We start from the raw sequence: 20,697 nt of genomic DNA, 5'->3' as shown, positions 1-20,697 counted from the left end.
GGCAGCCGCTGAGGGAAGCGCCATCTGCGCTGCCAGGCCGGGAAACAACAGCGGACATTTCGTGCATTTGACTGATTGATTGTTTGATTGATTGATTGATTGATTGATTGATTGATTCAAATCAAATGAAGGTTCATTTCAGCATTGGTACAGCGTGGGCAATGTTTACGGTCCAAGGCGGTGTAAAGATAGCTTGACGGGGCCAGAGAACTGGTGCAGATACGACAACTTTGGTCGTAAACAATACATTGCACAGCTATGATTGCTGAAAAGAAAAAAAAATATTCAGAAGGAATGTGTTAAAATACAATGAACAATATTAACACGAAAATGTTTTATTCCCGGATACACGAAGATTTCGCCGACGCCATATCCGTCGCGGAAATGACGCCAGTACAGCGAAGCAAGCGGCCAGTAAAAGGCGCACCCCTGCACAAAGGGTCTTTTTGCGGGGAAGCAACCTTTAGTACTAAAGAGTACATTATACTTACGGTTATTTGTTTTGAGGTTTTATATTTTAATACGACCGTGTTTTATGCCACGGTACCCCAAGATTTCACTGACGTCATATTCGTCACGGAAACGACGCCAGTACACCTTTGCCGAGGCCACCCGCACGCAGGACGTCACTCGCCAAGCACACCCATGGCAGCTGCCGACCCGCAAATTATGCTCAGCTGCAGATTTTGCGGCACATATCACTTTCGTGTTTTACCGATTCCTCTGACACAGGAATGAACTAGTTTTTTTTACCTTTATTAATCCATCACGTGGAAATCCAACTTTACAATGTTTCAAACACATACCGCACGAAATGCTACTCCTTAGAAGAACATGAAAAAAAAACATTGTTGGTGCAAACATCAGAGTAATTTATCGCTGAAAATTATAGAATGCAATTCTTTGCGATTGATATGGGCGCATTCAGCAATATGTGGACGTAATCGGTAAGCATCACAGGTATGTTGTGACTAAGCGATTGTAAAAAGCAGTAAGTGCGACACCGAGGAACAAGATATATTGATTGATTCATTGACGCCGAAGAACAATATATTGATTGATTGTAGGCTTTAACGCGGCGACGCAACGCAGGCTACGAGGCGCGGTGTAGTGGAGGGCTCGGGATTAATTTTGACCATTTGGGGATCTCTAACATGCGCCGAAATCTCGAATACACAGGAGTTTTTGCTTTTCGCCTCCACCAGAAAGGGATCGCTGCGGCCGGAAATCGAACCCGCGTCCTTGGGCTCAGTGGCACAAATAAATGTGTGTCGAGGTAGCCAACTCATGAATGAGGATTCATCGGTAATATTACACTACGCAATTAAGAGACGCACGCGGCGGATGCGTCATCCAACCATGGCATAATGGGCAAGGATGAGTGGGTGATGTGGTGTACTGTGCGCTCTTTGCTACAGGCTAGATAGCCCTGCATATAACGAGGTGCTCTGGTTCAGGATACCAAACAGGCGCGCTCAGGCTGCTCCGGATCGCCGTACCACTGAGCAAGTGGAGCCGAGCAGCAGTGGTCAGCTGAACTTTGAGCACACGACAGCACAGTAACGCCGGCTTTGGAAATCAAGAATACACCATTAAAAAGGTGGGGGCATTCACTAACGGAACACTAACAAGTTATTTCTCCCAGTGAACACTAGGTGCTTAGTAACTCGGGGTAGTAAATGCAGCCCTAGTCAGGGTACTTACTGAAGCAGGCAGTAAGCACCACTACATTGACTAGTAAAGTGCCAGCGATAACGCTCTTCTGAGGTGCACGCGTTTACTAACTGGCCATGCATAACCGAGTCATAAGCACGGCCTTAATCTAGTGTTTACTACTTCCCACACATAGTTAATTTCCTAAGCATGTAGTTGCTACTGGCGAAGCCTCCGTACCGTACACTCTTAAAAAAAGGTCGGGGCATTCACTAATGGAACACTCACAAGTTACTTGTCCCAGTACCCCGCACGGGGCACCTTGAGTATTCATGGTGACGGTGTTGGCGACACCGCGGACCCCGAGCCCCCAACATAAACTGTAACCTACCGTGGTGATGTGTTTAAAGGTGAAGGGTAGAAGCCTCAAACGGTGGCCGTCGGAGCCCAGGTCAAGCTCCGGCGGATGGGCTCCCTGTCTGTTTACCAGGCAGGGAGCTCCGGGACCTCTCAGGCTATCAGGGTAAGGTTTGAGAAGAAAGTACCCCCGTCCCCTGCTTCTATACCATGATGTATGGCATTCTCTAAACCCCCCCCCCAAACGTGATCGGTCCCTGAAAAGGGGCCGCACCGAAGTATCTTTTCCTTCATTGCCATCTTTGACATTTCCTGAAACAGATAATTTTTCTCGATTTCTTGTCATGGAATCCATCAATCCAACCCACCCTCTTGCATCTCAGTCAGTCTTCTTGATTGCCAAGTATCTTGAAGCCATAGTAGGAAAATCGTAGAAGTGCAAAAAACAAAAGTCTGGTGAACTCCTAATTGAAATAAATGACAAGCAGCAGTCTGCAAAGCTTCTTGCTCAGACTAGACTGGCTGATCTCGACATCCGGGTCACACCCCATCGGAACCTCAACAGCTCGCAGGGTGTGATATCCGAGACAGACCTCCTGAACGAAACGGATGCGGATCTCCTTGCCGGCTTGAAGGATCAGGGCGTCACTGCCGTGAGACGCATCACTATCCGCAGAGACGACAGGGAGATTCCCACCAAGCACATTATCTTGACCTTTGACCGCGCAGTTCTTCCACAACACATCAATGCAGGTTTTATCCGTTGCTCCATCCGTCCGTACATCCCGAACCCGCGGCGCTGTTTTAAGTGCCAGCGGTTCGGGCACGGTACAAACTCTTGCCGTGGCAGAACGACGTGTGCAAAATGCGCGGCGCATGATCATCCGAGCGACAATTGTCCATCCGATAGCCTGTCTTGTGTGAACTGCGGGGGGCCGCATGCAGCGTACTCCCGCAAGTGTGAAAAATTTCAAATGGAAAAAAAGATAATTAACATCAAGGTCACGGAGAACATCACCTTCCCAGAGGCGCGAAAGAGGTTCGCTTCTTTCCCTCTGGGGAGGTACGCAGACGCGGCTCGCCGGGGGGCGGAGCGGCGTCTGGTTTCCTCAGGGACCCAGTTCAGCGAGTCTGACCTGGTCCCACCCCCGCCCCCCGCTGGGTTCCCTCACGCAGCCCAACCCGGCACCACGCCGCTTGCTGAGGCAGCAGCGGTTGTGGTGCAAACCACTTCTGTCGGGACCGGTGCCGCTCCCGCCTCTGTCTCCCCGTCCTCCAGTCCGTTGGAGGGTACCGAGGTGATGGACACCATGGGCCCCGCACCGGCTCCCACCGTCACCGCACCGCCCGTGCCACCTCTGGTGCCCCGGACGCCCTCGGCGGTGGCGGCTCAAACGAAGGGCTCCCGAGGGGGGGCCAAGTCTGGGGGGCCCGGTCCGTCGGGCACCCCTCGGACATCCGACGACGAGATGGATGTCGGGCCGTTCCTGCCTGCAACGCAGCGCAAGGAGCGGCCACCGACTTCCAAGCCTACAGACAGGCCTAAAAGCCTAATCCCAAAGTAACAGCCCCGAAAGACGACACATGAACACATACACACACTCCATTCATTCTTAAACGTAAATAATGGGAACAGAAAACCTCATTCAATGGAACTGCAGAGGCCTCCTTAAAAATCTTGATGATGTGTATGATATCCTGCATGCCAATCAGCGAAGTCTCATGTGTCTCCAAGAGACTCACCTCAATTCCAAACAGACAAATTTCTTAAAGTGGTACATGGTATTCAGAAAGGACAGGGTTGGCTGCACACACTCTTCAGGAGGTGTGGCAATTGTCGCCCGGAAATCCTTAGCCTGCCACCCTGTCACTCTGAACACTGTCCTCGAGGCTGTAGCCATTCGAACAATAATATTTAATAGGTTGGTAACGGTGTGCTCCATTTACATTCCTCCTGATCATGCACTTTTGAGCTCTGATTTCGAGGCGCTGGTCGACCAGCTGCCCGAACCGTATATCTTAACAGGCGACCTTAATGCGCACAACTCTCTTTGGGGCTCCTCCAGAACGGATGCGCGAGGTCGCCTGATAGAGAAATTTCTTACATCTTCAGGAGCATGCCTTTTCAACAAAAAACAGCCTACATACCATAACTTACGACATAATACGTACTCACATCTCGACTTGGCTATTGGTTCTGCAATTCTCTTTCCATGTCTTGAGTGGGGCGTGGGCACGGACCCATATGGTAGTGACCACTTCCCCACATCCCTAACATACATAGGTAAAGGCCCATGCAGTCCATCTACCCATAACAGGTTTAATGAATCAAAAGCAAACTGGAGTACATTCACAGAAACATCTAAACTACACCCCACAACCATAAAACACCTACACGTGGAGGAAGCAGCCCAACTCGTCACGGCGCACATAGTCGACGCCGCCGAAAAGTCCATGCCCCAGGCCTCCAGTGCGTCCCGCAACCCAAGGAGGCCCTGGTGGAACGAGGACTGCAGGCGGGCGCGAGAGGCCCAGAACAAGGCGTGGGGTGTCCTTCGCCGGTACCCCACGTCAGATAACCTCATTTCTTTTAAACGGGCCGAGGCTTTTGGGAAGCGAGTGCGTCGTGAGGCGAAAAGGGAGAGTTGGCGCACCTTCCTCACTTCCATCAACTCATACACTGACACACACAAAGTCTGGACACGAATACGAAAACTAATAGGACAACAGACACACAGCCTGCCCCTGGTTAGTACAACAGGGGACACACTGGAAGACCAGGCTAACACACTTGCACAACACTTCGAACACGTGTCCAGTTCAGCACACTACACAAACACTTTCATGAAACACAAGACATCTGTAGAAAAGAAGTCCCTGCGTGATAACAACAGGTCGCACACTTCTTACAATTCTCCTTTTTCAATTCATGAGCTGAAGGTTGCTCTGAACGCATGTAAGCCTTCAGCTCCAGGTGCAGATAAAATCACATACACCATGATACAACACCTACACCCAGACACTCTTGAAACACTCCTACATCTATACAACAACATATGGCTTTCGGGGCACATTCCTCGCTCTTGGAGAGAGGCCATAGTGGTGGCTTTCCTGAAGGAAGGAAAGGACCCTTCCTCTCCCGCTAGCTATCGGCCCATCGCCCTCACAAGCTGCCTGTGCAAGCTCCTCGAGAAGATGATAAACAGGAGACTCATGTACTTTCTTGAGTACAATGGTCTTCTCGAGAGCTGCCAGGCAGGCTTCAGGGCGGGGCGGTCCACCAACGACCAACTCGTCGCGCTCGAGTCCTATATAAAGGACGCCGTCATTCACAAACAGTTTTGCACAACGGTGTTTTTTGACCTTGAGAAGGTATATGACACCGCCTGCGCTACGGGATCCTCAGTGACCTGAAGTCATTTGGTGTCTCAGGGAACATGATGAACATACTTACTAGTTATTTGTCCGAAAGAACGTTTCGCGTGAGAGTAGGTAGCGCACTCTCAAGAGTTCATGTGCAAGAAAACGGCGTTCCGCAAGGTGGAGTGCTAAGCTGCACTCTGTTCATAGTTCAGATGAACTCCCTTGGGAAGGCACTGCCACCTACAATTTCTTATTCAATGTATGTAGACGACATCCAGGTATCTTTTAAATCGTGTAATATGTCCATCTGTGAGCGTCAAGTCCAGCTCGGTGTCAAAAAACTTGCCAGCTGGGCAGAGGAGAATGGTTTTAAACTTAACCCAGAAAAAAGCACCTGTGTTGTCTTCTCCAGGAGGCATGGGATCCATCCGGACCCAGACATTATCCTTAATGGCGTATCGATTCCTGTGAGGAAGGAACACAAGTTTTTAGGTGTGGTGTTGGATGAAAGGCTTACGTTCATTCCTCACATTAAACAATTGAAACATAAATGTCTAAAGGCTCTCAACATTCTTAAAATCTTGTCCCACCAGTCGTATGGAACGGATAAGCAACTCCTGTTACGTATTTTCAGAAGCCTAGTGGGGTCTAGATTGGACTATGGGAGTGTTGTGTATGGGTCAGCCACTAAAACAGCACTTAAAATGCTCGACCCAGTGCTTCACTTGGGGCTTCGCCTCTCTTGTGGCGCATTCCGTACGAGCCGTGTACAGAGTCTTTACGCAGAGTGTGACAAATGGTGCTTATCACACCAGCGAACCTATGTTGACTTGTTATATGCCTCTAAAATTTCATCAATGGACAACCATCCTTTTAAACCGGTTTTTAATGATATATCCACATCAAAGCTCTTTTTAAATCGCCCATCCATTCCTGTTCCCTTCTCGCTCAGAGTAAGGGACGAGGTCACTATTCATGAGGTCTCCTTTGTACACACATTCAAGTCATCTATCACCGATCTTGTAGCACCATGGCATCTTCGTCCTGTTGCATGTGACTTGTCTTTCTTAAAATACAATAAGAACAGGACACCAAAAAGTGGGATTTTGCAGCATTTCATGTGTATACAGGATAAATACAAAGCTGCAGAGTTTTTCAGCGATGCATCTAAAACGTCCACTGCGGTGTCTTGTGCTGCGCATGGGCCCAATTTTGAAGCATGTAGAACAATGAATGTTAATACAAGTATTTTTACGGCAGAAGGATATGGCATATTTCTGGTTGTAAGTCACATAGTTGAACATCGCATTCCTACATCCGTCATTTATGCAGATTCGTTGAGCGTCGTCCGTGCATTATCATCCGGAAAGTCATCAAAAAACTATGTCATTAATCTTGTCCTCAAAACAATTATGGTAGCTTATTCCTCAAACCTTGGGGTGACTGTGTGTTGGGTGCCAGGGCACTCTGGCATTGGCGGTAATGAAGTGGCGGATGAAAAGGCCGCCAATGCTGCACTCCGAAACACAGTAGACATGGCAACACTACCTTACACAGACCTCAAGCCACACATTAGACAACAACTCCGTAAAACTTGGCAAGCAGACTGCAGCGAACAGACAGACAACAAACTACACGTAATAAAAGCACACTTGGGACAATACACAACTGACTCACACAACAGGCACATTGAAGTTACCTTAGCTAGATTACGGATAGGCCATACACATGTGACGCACTCGCACCTGCTCACGGGATCTCCAAGACCCCTGTGTAGCAGGTGTGGGGAGGGCCTATCCGTAGTCCACATACTCATACAATGCAAGGCACTTGACACAACACGACACAAACACTTCAGAGAACTCTACAGACAACATATTCCCCTACACCCATCCCTGTTTCTAGGTGACGATGCCATGGTTTCTGTGAAACGCTTTTTCAATATTTGTCAGATGTTAAGTTTTTAAACATCATTTCCTATCATGCATAATCAAATGTGGCCCTATACACCAGCCATCACCATTATCTTTATTGATCTTACTATGTCCAGTTTACACATTTTATACCTACCTTTTGTGGTAATCACCTCTTTTCATTAAATAACTTCTCTGGCGCTCTTTGCCCTCGTCGGCATTTCGCCATTAAACACCAACTATCATCATCATACTTGTCCCAGTATACACTAGGTACTTAGTAACTGGAAGTAGTAAATTTAATACTAGTCAGGGTTACTAACTGAAGCAGGCAGTAAGTACTACTACCTACCCTAGCAAAGTCCTAGCGATAAAACTCTTCTGTGCTACATGCGTTTACTAACTGGCCGTGCATAACCTAGTCACAAGCACGTCTTTAATCTTGTGCATACTACTTCTTACACTCAGTTAATTTTCTAACCATGCAGTTGTTAGTGACAGAGCCTACGTACAAAACCGCGGGGTAGTAAGGTTCGTAAGGAGTTAGTAAAACACGGCCGTTGCTACCATTTTACGACCTTTTTTAATAAGTGTGTAGACCGGTCGTTACACTCTCCAAAGTAGTGCAGTGGGCAACGCAGTGGTTTTCAAAGACGCATGTGCAGTGCAAGACAGCTCGGTGTGGCAGGTAGGATCCGGATAAGAAAGTAGCCTGCAAAGTTGAATGATTGTGGTGCTGGTCTCGGGAACACAGTGTCAGACATTTGCGTATCGTCAGTCAGTTTGTGCATTTGCGTTATGGCGGCGCTCCAGCGCCCAGCCTTGTCTACTACAGTGATCGACACGTGCCAGGTGCGATGGTGTTGCGAATGCACCACGTCTGGCTGGTGCAACGACCATGAGTTACGCATCTTGCAACAAACGGTGAACACAGGTTTGGTGCGGGCGCGTAGCAGAGAGGCATCTCGTCTTACGTCTCGTGCACGTACAGCGTAGTGACGGGCTTACAGAGTAGTGACGGGCTTAATATCGCGGATAACAGTACCAAAAAAAAAAAACTTAGAGATACTGCCCACCGCGACATCCCAAGTACGCAATCATAAAGCACATTCTCTCACTTTCCACCGTAATTTGCACGGAGGAGGTCGAGAAACGGCACTTTTTTTCGCAAGTGCATTCCTCTACTCCGAACTTCTTCCTCAGGATGTCAAATGATGATGATGATGCTTAGATTTTTATGGCGCGAGGCCAACTAGGGCAAACAGGGCCAAATCAGTGGTTATGTATGAGCAGTGAAGCTGTAAACACTAAAATCGCTCAATAAGGTCAAGAGGCAAAGACAGTTAAAGACAATGGTGGTGGCTGGTGTATGGGGCCAGTTTTGATTACACAAGATTTGACTGTGTATGCCCAATGCATAAGCTGCTGTATTATGTTTTTCAGCATGTGGCGATAACCGCTTTGGGAGGTATTGTACACACAAATGTTCCCGTACCAATCCGGACAAGCGCGTGAAGTCCTGCATTGGTATTCTTATATGCCTGCCGGACCCCTACGGCTGTTCCTGTGGTACCGGGTTTCACGGTCCATTTTGCAATCAAAGTGAGTTGACAAGACTTCCAAGAATTTTCTTGTGAGCTATGGGGCATTCAATTGCATAAATTGGGGTTGCTGAAATCATTCAAGTGCAATTATGTCAACTCTAAGATTTTAGCATATTAGGCGGCGCTACAGGTTTTAAAATTGCCGCCATTTGTTTTTGCCAAGAGCATTGGTCTGATTGTTTTCAGGGGCAACACCATGGAAATATACCGACGTGACCCTTTACGCGGGCAGTATTGTCGTCAGGTTATGAACGAGGTCCCCAAAAATTACCGCTGAGAAAAGGGGACAATAAGTTACCTCACTGCCTTGCGCTCACTCGCAGGGTAGCTAAAATTCAAACATTGAATAATTAAAGGCTTTGTTGGATTTTAAATGCTATTGCACTGTTTTCGTACCCTTTTAGGCCTGGCTTTTCTCGTTTTCATGAATTTTCACAAACGTTTGGCAGGGTATATGTGCCAATTTTTGTGAAGTAGGTCGTAGCTTTGTCTCAAAATAAATCGCTGCAGTAGAGTACTGTTACAAATGTCCCAGATTTGTCTAAACGAGCTAAAACTTTCACCGAAGTATAACAATCTTATCCGTATTCTCCGAAGCGCATGATAATTTACGTCTAGCTATTGGTGAAATAGTTGTCGTGGAATTTCAACAATCAGTACGTCTTACATGTCGACATTTACAGGGTGCCCGCCGCATCGCTACGGCGCTGACTGCAAGCAAAGCCGGATATGCCAGTGCGAGACGGAACCGCATTGCGACATCTTCACTGGCACATGTCTCCGTGACGGCGGAAAGTGTCGGCGAGGGTGGAGGGACGCACCTTTTTGTGACAAAAGTAAGAATTCATTTTCTTTAAGGGGCCAAGCCCCTTAAGGGGCTCGGGCTGTCGGCGTCTCCTGTCGTCGTCGTCTCATGTAGTCATGGTACTAAAACACCGGAACACTCGTTTTCCAAAGCCTTGCACTAGACCGTAACGCGCACTAAAAGAAAAGTGCCTAATGATTAAAACCGGTTCAAAATAAACCAACATGATTCAAAGATTAGTGAAACGCTCGTCGTCCGCTTCAGAAATTGTCAAGCACAAACAGAAGCTGTTTGCGGGCAAGTTATAATTTGTGTTGCACTCAGGTAGCCGCCGGCTTTCGGAACTAGGTGTACGGGTCGGTGGTCGGTCAAATAAAAAAAAAGGCATCATTATCTGGTGCCGGGGCTTCGTTGATCACCGAGGTAAAGCCCCCAGGGCGAGGCGCAGGCATTGCTACGTGCTCGCTTCGACCCTTGACACTACCCCAAACTGGGGAGTTGGGGCATAGAAATTGCGTAAATTTGGTTCAACACAAGACAGGGCGCAACCGCCTCAGATAGCGCGCGATTGCTCCTCCAACCAGTGATTCTCCGGCGCCCAATCAGCGCGTGCCGTGTGGCAAAAGAGAGACAATTTTTCATACACTTATATACTTCATGCTTTGTCCCTTTGTATACCCACAGCCGATCGGTTGATTTTAGGGTTTAACGCGCCGACGCAACGTAGGCGATCAGGCGTGCCGTAATGGAGGGCTCCAGATTAATTTTGACCACCTGGGGATCTTTAACGTGAGCTGAAATTTCGTACACACGGGCGTTTTTGCTTTTCGCCTCTGTGAGAAAAACGGCCGGCGCGGCCGGGAATCGAACCCGCGTACTCGTGCTCAGCAGCACAACGCCTTAGCCACTGAGCCACCGCGGCGGGTCTGAGACCTGCTAAGACTGTCCGACCTCGTCGGCGCTAATAACCCTTGCAACAGTGTATGGAGCCACAAAGGACTTCAGGTTGACGTGGTCTCAAGGCTGCAGTGAACACACGATTGTATACCGATTCAGAGAACCACAGTAAGAAGCGAGCGTGAGTTCCCGATCTGGCAAAGGAAATGCCTGCAGCGCGAGCAAAAGGATGATTGGCCATCTCGGTTAATTCAGAAAATTTTTGTCGCTCCTCATTTGTGTTGTGTGTTACCAAATGTGCTTGTTTCTTTCATCATTTTATGCTCAGCGGTCTTAGGGCAGGTTCGGTGTTGCGTGGTTGGCCACAACCACACAACAGTAAGTCACCAGCGCACTTGGGAGCCAGAACTTTTACATCATATTCGGGGAATGTGCACTTTATTGAAGGGTAAGTTCGAAAAAGCATGGTAAACTTCATTTTAATGTAATAGTTCTTAGCTGTACCGGCTAGTTCTCCCCTTACGTTGTAGTCAAAAATTTGCTAAAAAATCCAATCTGTTACCACAGAAACGATTTTGGTAGAGGTGCCAAGCTATCACAGCGAAATAACAAATGTTTTTCTAATATATGCTGCAGATAAAAAATATATCGATAATCAATGCTGCAGTCATTTTTTCCTCTGTGTTCCTGGATGTCTAAATCGTATTCAAGGTTACCCCATCTTCAACAACGGGCCTTCGGTCACAAAAATAACCGATCAAGGCGCACATGTTCACTTTGGTCAATGGAGCTCAACGAGGGACACAGGCATGGGAACTCCAGTCAGATACCTGGTTCAGTATAAGGTATGCTTCATACTGGTTTCTGCTGTAGAGATTTGATGGATAACGGTTATGTTGTTTTGTGACAGTGATGGTAGATTTGTTTCTAAACGTACGCGTGAATTTCATCAAAGCTTATTGAACTAACAAAAGGCTTCTAAAACAAAACAATTCAGCCACCCCTCCCTCTTCTGACGTGCGTTACATCCGTGGTATAACTGAACATTTACAGGCTGTGCTCACCATGGCTATTGAAGAATCAAAACCGCACTTTTCTTCGGGGTATGGTGAAATCTGGTATGATCTTGGCCATGACTTGGCGAGGGACGCCTTGGAAGCACTACTGTATTCGTTGAACAACTTATGGGCTAAGGGTGTCCTTCGAGCCGAGTGCAAACACTCCCCGGTGGTGTATATCCTCAAGGCGGGGAAACCACAGTTGACCCATTTCCTTGCCATATACAATATGCAAGATATTTGGGTGAGTGGTTGTCGATTAGCCTGGTTGTTTGAGCATAGGAAAATGCCATATCCCACTCAGACTTGCTTCGGACCCCGCCTCGGTACACAGGATGGCCTGTCTATTCTGGCTGACGATATCTTGAATGTTTCATCACACAAACACCTGGCAAATTTCCAATACTTAAGACAATGTGGACCACAGTACAATACTCAGAAAAATGGAGTCTTTGGTGGTTTCCCCTCATCCATCCAAAGTGGTACACTCCTTCCTGTGATCAAGGACGATTTGAGTACGAGTGGACGCGAAGCCTGTAGGCCAGTTTACGTGGAATCATGGGCCATCGCAAGGTTCCGTGATAGCGACTCTGCTTTCAATATCGCATTTGCTTCTTTTGCATGAAAGCTAAATAACATCACTTGTGTGATGTCTATTATGAAACCTAAAAGCATAAAAGCTACAAGACATCACTTTTGTGATGTCTCTGTGATATTTCTTCTTTACTCGGAAAATGTCACGCTGTGGTTCTAAACAAAAAACTGAATTTACTCGGCCGTCATATCCAGTAAGTTCTAGATATTTTTATGTCTTTGCGGAATCAGCCGATTTGGAAATTTCACCCGAGAAGCCTTGCTATATACAAGTGGCTGACTAGGCAGGGAGGGTGTTAGACTCCCTGGCTAACTTAACGCTAAACTTTTTTACACCCTTTTCGGTTTAAAAGAGTGAAAAAATCAGGGTCCTTGGCGCACACCTGCAACCGGGTTTTTGGTTAAAAAGGGTTTAAGGATGAAACAAAGGGTGTGATTGTGAACACCCTAAAATAAGGGTGTGGGCAGTGCAGATGGAGACGGCTAAGCGCGCAGCATGACTTACAGACACATTTAACATGCACAAGTCCCACTTGGACAACAAATGAATTGAGCAAGAACATCAACGGAATGCGTGCGGAGAGCGAGCACGTACGTGCCTAGAAATACATCGGTCCTTCTTTACATATTATAGACAGCAGAAGAAAGTGCTCTGATAAAGTCGGTGGGCTTGTCGCACAGATGAGATAATTTAGCGCTAATTTTGGAATTATGCATTTTAATGTGAGCATACAAGTCACTGACGCACGCAAATTTGCAAAAACGTTTTGGTCGTGAGGCAGTTATCATGTTCAACAAGTCATAGAATTTCATTAAATACCAACCAGCTATTCCACACCATTCCAGCACTTACCAAGAAGGGTGTTAACTATTTCAACACCCTTTTTCCCACAACCGAGTAAAACTACAAATGAGGGTGTTGGAAACTAAGAAAAACGGTGTAAAAGACCTCCAACTCGGATAAAGGGTGAAAAAAACCTTGTTTCGTACCTCACGGTGTAAAACAATATAAATTGGCATAATTTATTACCAGCGGAGCTGTTTAAGATTGCTAGGTTTGGTGGCAATATCATTAAATACTAAGAAAAAGAACTGCGCCGCCTCCAAAGGCTGCACCAGCGCAGATTAAAACAGCAAAGCCGGCTTTCTAGCCTGTTCAAGTGTGAGCAGAAGGGGCGCATGCCTATGGGCACTGCGCTCGCGTTGACCCCTGCCACTACCCCAAACTGGGGCCGACGGGTCATGAAAATTGCTTAAATCCGGTTCAACGCAAGAGACGGCGCCACCACCTCAGCAAGTGGGCGATTGCTCCTTCCACCGGCGCTTCTTTGGCGCCCAATCAGCGGGCGCCGTGAGTCAGGAGAGAGACTTAAATATTTGAATACAGTTATACACTGCATGGTTCGCCCCTCTTGAGGTTTCAAGGTAGTGGAGACGGTCCGGGATTTTTTTACGCTGAAGAATTCTTCCTGCAGAACTCTGCTAGTTTCTCCCAAAAGTAGAACATATTCATTTCGGCTACATTATACAGACATTTCCTGGAGCACCAAGTCAACAGCGGGAGCAGCTGCCTCTACTGCCCAGTCAGACGTAACACAGAGGACACTTTAAACATCATTCATCAAACAACTTAGACTGAGAGCAGCAGCTAGGAAACCAGAGGGAACACGATAGGTTGAGTATTCGCTTGAAACACGAACATTGGAGGCCATGGCTTGCTCGTTACCCTCAGCGAAACACTTCTTCGAAATTCAAGTTGCACGAAGGTCATGATGACGTCAATCTGCGGCACTTTGCAGCTCATCGATGGCATGCAATCAGAAATGCACAGTGTTTTTGATGTTATTAGTGCATCCGTTCGTTGCAACAGTGATAGCAGGTCACCGTCTTTTGCCGCTGTCTTTTGCTGTCGGTCTCTCGCCTCACCAACTCAGACTACTTTTGTCTGAATAAAGTTTTAAGCTTATTGTTAGGTTGCCTATAACACTTCTTCTCATTTAGGAGGCGCATGGAAGGTGGAAGAGCGAGACAGTCAGTGCCTCCTTCGGAAACCGCGAATACACGGTTCCGCTATCGGGACTTCGGAGCAACGAAGCGTATGATGTGCGAGTCTTGGTCGTGGATCGGGACGGCAATTACCGGGAGGACGATGCCAAAACTACACACTTTCGAACCGAATGCGGAGGTATGCCGAGTAATGAAGCCGAAGGAGTTGTTTGCAATAAAAATATTTCTTTTCCAGCCCCGAGGCTACCACCTCAACATGTACGTATTGACAGCCGGAGCACCAATGAGATCGTTGTCACGTGGAAAGTAAGTTCCTAGTACTACCAATGTCCTTCAATAAGGAACTCTGGTACTACGTATTTTGGGTCCAAGGTGAGGGAGACCTCTTTAGGTTAAGCTTGATTTCAAAGATCCAAGAAACCTACTACTTGTGTGAATTTCACCTGACTAGGTGGCTCTAGAGTACCCTGGTTGGTTATACCACATAACGCATTGTGCAACTAATTAATGTAACACAATCTACTCAACTGGCATATCGTGTTCTCATACAATAAAATGGTGCTAATCGTTAGAACACGGACTACGGCGCTTGCAGGTTTCGCTGCCTCTTGAACTATCAGCCTGAGGAAACGTTGGTTTAAATGTCAATAGCCTGCACCGGGCTTGGTGGACGCTAAAATTTCAGCCTGTCTGATTGTCACCCGAAACACTAAAAATGATGGAAAGAACGTATGAGCTGCAAATGACGTTTGGGAAGATTCACTGCCGAGGATAGAGCCCATGTTTCATAGGTGAATGCTGCACCGCTAGCGGTGGCTGCGCGTAGGGCAGGCAACCATTGACAAGTGGTTGCGCTAATCGTCAGCGTGCCGCAGATGCTGGCGTCACTGGAGTTAAAACTCGATGTAGTAGGGTGTGTAATTAAATGTACATACATAGGCAGTGTTGACCCAGGTACGTAATAAAAGCGTATCGAGCACAGTTGCTCTTGCTTGAAGAAGTTACTTAAGATGTTCAGTACTACCGAATAATGTGAAGGCAAAAGCCTAGCCTGTTGACCTGCTGTTGAACTCTTAGCTAAAATTTTATCTTGTTTTCCTCGGGTCGCTGCATCCATAGCCGCTCCCCGGACGGTAGTACGTCGAGCGGCCGTTAGAGCTGCTTTAGCCTCTTCCGCCATGGCGTACTCTCTCAGTATTTGCCGTCTGATGCATAGTCACCCATAGCGATGTGGAATTGCACTCTGAGCCCACGCGGCAGAGTATACTAGATGAGTCCAGAACGTTTTACGTTTTTTGCCATTCGTCAGAAACCTCCTCCGGCTACCGGTGTTCCCTTTTCGGGGCGCGCTGCCCTGTTCGCGGTCCGACAGTCTGTACAACCGATTTTCCGAACAGGGTTATATACCTCGGAACTTTTCATGAAACATCTACGACCTTCGCGTTGAAATTCACCGTAGTGGGCGCTCCAAAATGCGAGGTTGGCCTTACGACGGGGACGCACTGGCGTCCATCCATAGGGAGCCAACAGAGACTTACAATCTTTGAATTCACTGATGCAGTGCATGCTTCGCCCCTCCCTATGTTTCACGGTAGTGGAGATGGCCCAGGCATTTTAAAACTGCGGACACCATACACAAACAATAAACAGTTTGCTCAACGGCTTCGATGTTAAAATTACGCCTGGAATAGCCTTGCATCTGGTTACCATTGGTAATATGTGAACGGACGTAGTTCGATTGCTTGGGATGTTAACGCCAGGATATCGTAACGATAAGAAAACTAAATTTACAGTGGCGGGTAACGCCGTCGGCATACTAAACCGATGACAATGAATGGTGGTGCGGAGCGCTTGCTGAAGCCGTTACGGCCGACTTGTAAATACATTGCATCTCTATGTAACAGAACCATTCAGGATCAAGATCGCTTCACCATGGATTTAGCCAGCGCCATACCTTGCGGGAAAAGCTGCCTATTCGGCTTTTTGTCACAAAAGGGAATGCATTGTGTGACTAAGTACAGGGAGCAAGCCACTTGTCCATCACAAGTTCTCGACATCCGCTTTGTACGACGACGCCTCTTGAAATCACACGCCTATAAATTGAGTAATATCATTTATTGTTGCAGTGGCTTCCAATGCCATAGTCACACCCTTGTGGCTTCCGGGGCAACAATAGGAGGTTGATATAAATATAGGAGGATCTTATATATCGGGTTTTTTAACACTTACGGCCAGCTTTTGCCTGAAACCATGTTTGTAATCATTGCGTAAGACCGATTACTGTTTGATGGTTTGTGTGGGAACATCTGGAGTTAAACGTGTGTCTGTCGGCAGGATATGTTACATGTGGAAACTCAAACACGTACAGAATGCAGGTAATAAATGAACCAACCAACCATGGCGACATGATAAACTTATATGAAACACCATATGCCAGTAATGTGGGGGATTACAGTTTCTCTTCTTGGCTACAAAAATACCATTTTACTAAGTTGTAACCTACATTGTAACCTTTCATCCGATACCATGAAACAGTTGCTTCAAGTCTTATAGTGGCAAACACTTCTGGCATATCAACAAAAAATCTTATTGTATCAATTTTGTTTCAGTACTTTTAAAGCGTTCCTGATACTAGTATAATAAGGCCGGTACTGTTAATAACGTGTTTTGAAGGAATATTGAGCACCACATAACACAAGCCTTTTTGATATAACCAGGGTACTTTTAACGTACTGTCACGTCTGCGAGTACTACAGGCGAACCAGCATACATTAATTCTAAGATTGTAAAATCGTGCAATATAATGCACAAGTCAACGCAGAGTGCTGTACGCACAAACATGCATGCATGCATGCATACATACATACATACATACATACATACATACATACATACATACATACATACATACATACATACATACATACACAAGAAATGAAACTTCGAACAAGGTAGAAACTACGATTGTTTCCAACGTTTCAGCCAAGAGACTTGCCTTCGTCAGGGCAAACTCTCGCCTGGCTGGCACGGTTTATATGGGGGTAGTTCCCCAGGTGAGAGGAGAGAAGTGGAATTGAGAAACCGGATTGGTTTGGTAGTATGTAGGTGGTGATATTGAGGGGGAAAGAAGGTTGTATAGTTTGAGCCGCGAAGTCGGTAAGAGGGAAGTCAGGGGGGAAGTTGATATTCCGGGAAATTCTCTCCAGGAATTTCCGGAAATAAGATTTTCCCAGAATATCAACCCCCCTGACTTCCCTCTTACCGACTTCACGGCTCAAACTATATTACCTTCTTTCCCCCTCAGTATCGCCACCTACATACTACCAAACCATTCCTCTTTCTCAATTCAACTTCTTCTCTCCTCTCACCTGGGGACCTAGCCCTATATAAACCGTGCCATCCAGGCGAGAGTTTGGCCTGACGAAGGCAAGTCTCTTTGCTGAAACGTTGGAAACAATCGTGGTTTCTACATTGTTTGAAGTTTCGTCTCTTGTGTTATCTACCATCTTCAAAGTTTTATTGCTCCCTACATACATACATAAATACATACATACATACATACATACATACATACATACATACATACATACATACATACATACATACATACATATATACTGGCCTGCTGAGCATGAGGTCGCGGGTTCGATTCCCGGATACGGTGGCCCCTTTTTTGATGGAGGGGAAAAGCTAAAACGCCAGTGTGTACGAGATTTTGGTGCACGTTAAAGATCCCCAGGTGGTCAAAATTAATCCGGAGCCCTTCACTACCGCGCGCCACATCACCTGCGTTGCGTCGTCGCGTTAAAACATACAATCATAATCAACATACATACATGCATGCATGCATGCAAGCATGCATTTATACATACATACATACATGCACATGTATGTATGTTTGTATGTATGTATGTGTGTGTGTATGTAAGTATGTATGTATGTATGTATGTATGTATGCATGTATGTATGTATGTATGGATGGATGGATGGATGGATGGATGGATGGATGGATGCATACATACATGCATACATGCATACATAATGCATGCATACATGAATAGAAAATCTTTACGCAAGTTGCAGGCAATTCCATGTGATCAGCGATTTGACGTACCGAAGTTCTGTGCACACGGCTTCTAGTACTCCCGCATGCAGTGCTATTATCTTCGATATTTGCGTGTTTGAGCTTACAACAGCTCCCTCCTTTTCGGCTTTTTTTTGTCGCACTGCTTTAGAACCCGGCTCCGGAACACTGGCTTTGCGGGAATGTTAACGTCGTACTTCAAATGAATGGAAATGTGGTGGAAGTAGCTACGACGCCAGGAGTGAACGTGTACCGGTTTCCAGTGAATCCGTACACACGAGTGGAAATTCAGCTCCGTTTGAAGACACCTAACAACAAGTACAGCGACTGGACACCAAAGCGCACCGTAACCTCCGCGGAGGACGGTAAGATTTTATTTCGCATGCTACTGTTATGTGCGTAGTTTTAAGCGTAGCGTTGTATAAGCCCAGGTAATACGAATCGTAACAACAGGCATAACAAATTTATTTGTACGTACAAGCTGTCAATATAAATTCAAGCAAACATACAGAGACCCTTATTAAAAAAGGGGGCATTGACTATTCTTCGTTACTTGCATGCAGGATCGAAGTCTGGCGTGGTTTAATATTTCCTTCACATGTCTTGACTCGTGCGTTCGATAAAGATGTCGGTGTTTTGATAGAACAATATACAAGGACAGGGGTTTCTTGAAAAGCGATGCTTTTACACATCGCACACCAGTGTAAAAGGTTTATGTTTTTTACATTGATTGTATATAAGCGCGTCATTATGGTTTAAAACGAACTTTCTAAATGTTGATAGCGTACTGTACTCTGCTGCAATGTTTTCTGAGCACTCGTTTTTCGTGCCCCGTTATGATGTCGACATATCTATACAGATTTGTCTAGTTTCAAAATGAACTGAACGGCGGCTGTCATTGCTGTCCTGTGGCCTATTTGTCCGTTTGGTTTTGCATTTTAACGTTGCTGCACCGGCCGCCACATGCGGCATCGTTATATCCTGCAAATGGCGCTCGACTTGCTAATGAGTTGAAGCGGAAACGTAAGTACGAGCGTGAAAAGGGGCAGTCTGCAACGTGTGAAGAACGGGAACGAAGGATTCAGGAAAACGACAGCGACGAGATTTAGGGGCGCTAATAGGCCCATCGCCTTCGATTTCGACGGTAGCTTCGGAAACTGACGAAACGACGGCAGTCAGTGCTGGCAGAACGGAACGTTCAAATTAGCCACATCGCTTGGTTGGCAGACTGTGCTTTGGCTGCTTAAGCGTGCATAAACGGTCTCGCCGAGCTAAGCGGCAACCATATTTTGGTGGGCGCAGCATCGTATTTAAAATAAAGACTGGCGCGATATCAGTCAATCTGGTCTCCCTAACACCTCACCGTTTTGTAACTTATTTTCTCTCCACTACTCCAACTTCTTCTTAGCCATCATTCAGCTCTATCACTATGGCAGTAACGGTTATATCTGCAGCTAATCTGGCCAACATGACAATGTGAAATTGATTTCTGCGTTCTGAGGCCACGGCATCTTTCCCCATGGACTACGTTCTGCGTTCGACAACCAGAAAACCAAGTGGTGGCCTTCGTGGTGGGGACGCGGCTTGGTCAGATTGACTAAGAAGCCAAACAGTTATCCTCGGAGGAAAGCTCACATCTTCAGTTGATGAGTGCCGGTAGCATGAGAATACTTATCGCAGAAATAATTTGCAAGCAAACACGTTTAGTCCTAAAAGTGTATGTAGTTTCACTCCCGTGTTGGAGAAATTGCAAGTTGTTGGCTACGTCAATGCTCAAGTTTCGTTTTTCCTTTGTCCGAAGAGGAGGAGCAGCAGTACAAACTTGTCAAAAGGCAACGCAAACCCGGAAGACATTCTCGTAAATTGTGGCTTGTCCATACTTTTTTAAAGTGAAGCTATCTATGCCTAGGTTCCAACATTTGATGGCGTCCGCTGGGAAAAACTCTGCCCTAAAAATGGTTGCGGCTCGGCTCAGCTAATCTTGAATATGCAAAGCAAAAGCTTGGATTAGTCTGGTTGAGTCTTGGTTTCGCTTGCTTAACCTTTGATGTAGCTGTATTGCCGACCACGGCTCAAGGTCGTTCGGTCCCGTGCAACACTCACAGAAGGAGGTCCGGCCTCGCTTTCATTCTTCGCGTAAAGGTACAACGCCACAGATGCTTGAAAGTACGTACATCAACTTTGTTGCCATTAACACAGCGCGAGAGGGATATAAACCCCATGAATGAAAGACAACACAACTGTAAATCTCAATAGTACGCGTTTCATGGGAAATTCGAGAATAGCATTAAATGGTGTGGAGCTTGAGTAGCTGACAGCGAAACATTTCGGGGTTCCATACGGAAGCTATGTTGTAAGGGAG

General features: G+C 46.6%; 1 protein-coding gene across 1 annotated transcript in view; it reads left to right on the top strand.

Moving 5' to 3' along the window:
• Positions 1-20,697, top strand: part of LOC144161666 (phosphatidylinositol phosphatase PTPRQ-like) — a 110,431-nt gene that overhangs the window by 21,512 nt on the left and 68,222 nt on the right. Inside the window, exons 6-11 of the mRNA XM_077692293.1 lie at positions 8,730-8,888; positions 9,574-9,726; positions 11,304-11,437; positions 14,246-14,429; positions 14,487-14,557; positions 18,487-18,700. Of these exons, the coding sequence (XP_077548419.1) occupies positions 8,730-8,888; positions 9,574-9,726; positions 11,304-11,437; positions 14,246-14,429; positions 14,487-14,557; positions 18,487-18,700 (915 nt within the window). The remainder of the gene's footprint in view (positions 1-8,729; positions 8,889-9,573; positions 9,727-11,303; positions 11,438-14,245; positions 14,430-14,486; positions 14,558-18,486; positions 18,701-20,697) is intronic.

This window comes from Haemaphysalis longicornis, unplaced genomic scaffold, assembly GCF_048455015.1.
Source record: "Haemaphysalis longicornis isolate Haplotype H1 unplaced genomic scaffold, Haemaphysalis longicornis Haplotype H1 scaffold_12, whole genome shotgun sequence".
Classification (NCBI taxonomy): domain Eukaryota; kingdom Metazoa; phylum Arthropoda; class Arachnida; order Ixodida; family Ixodidae; genus Haemaphysalis; species Haemaphysalis longicornis.
Note: the sequence above shows the minus strand (reverse complement) of the source record. Positions and strands in the feature narration are given on the sequence as shown.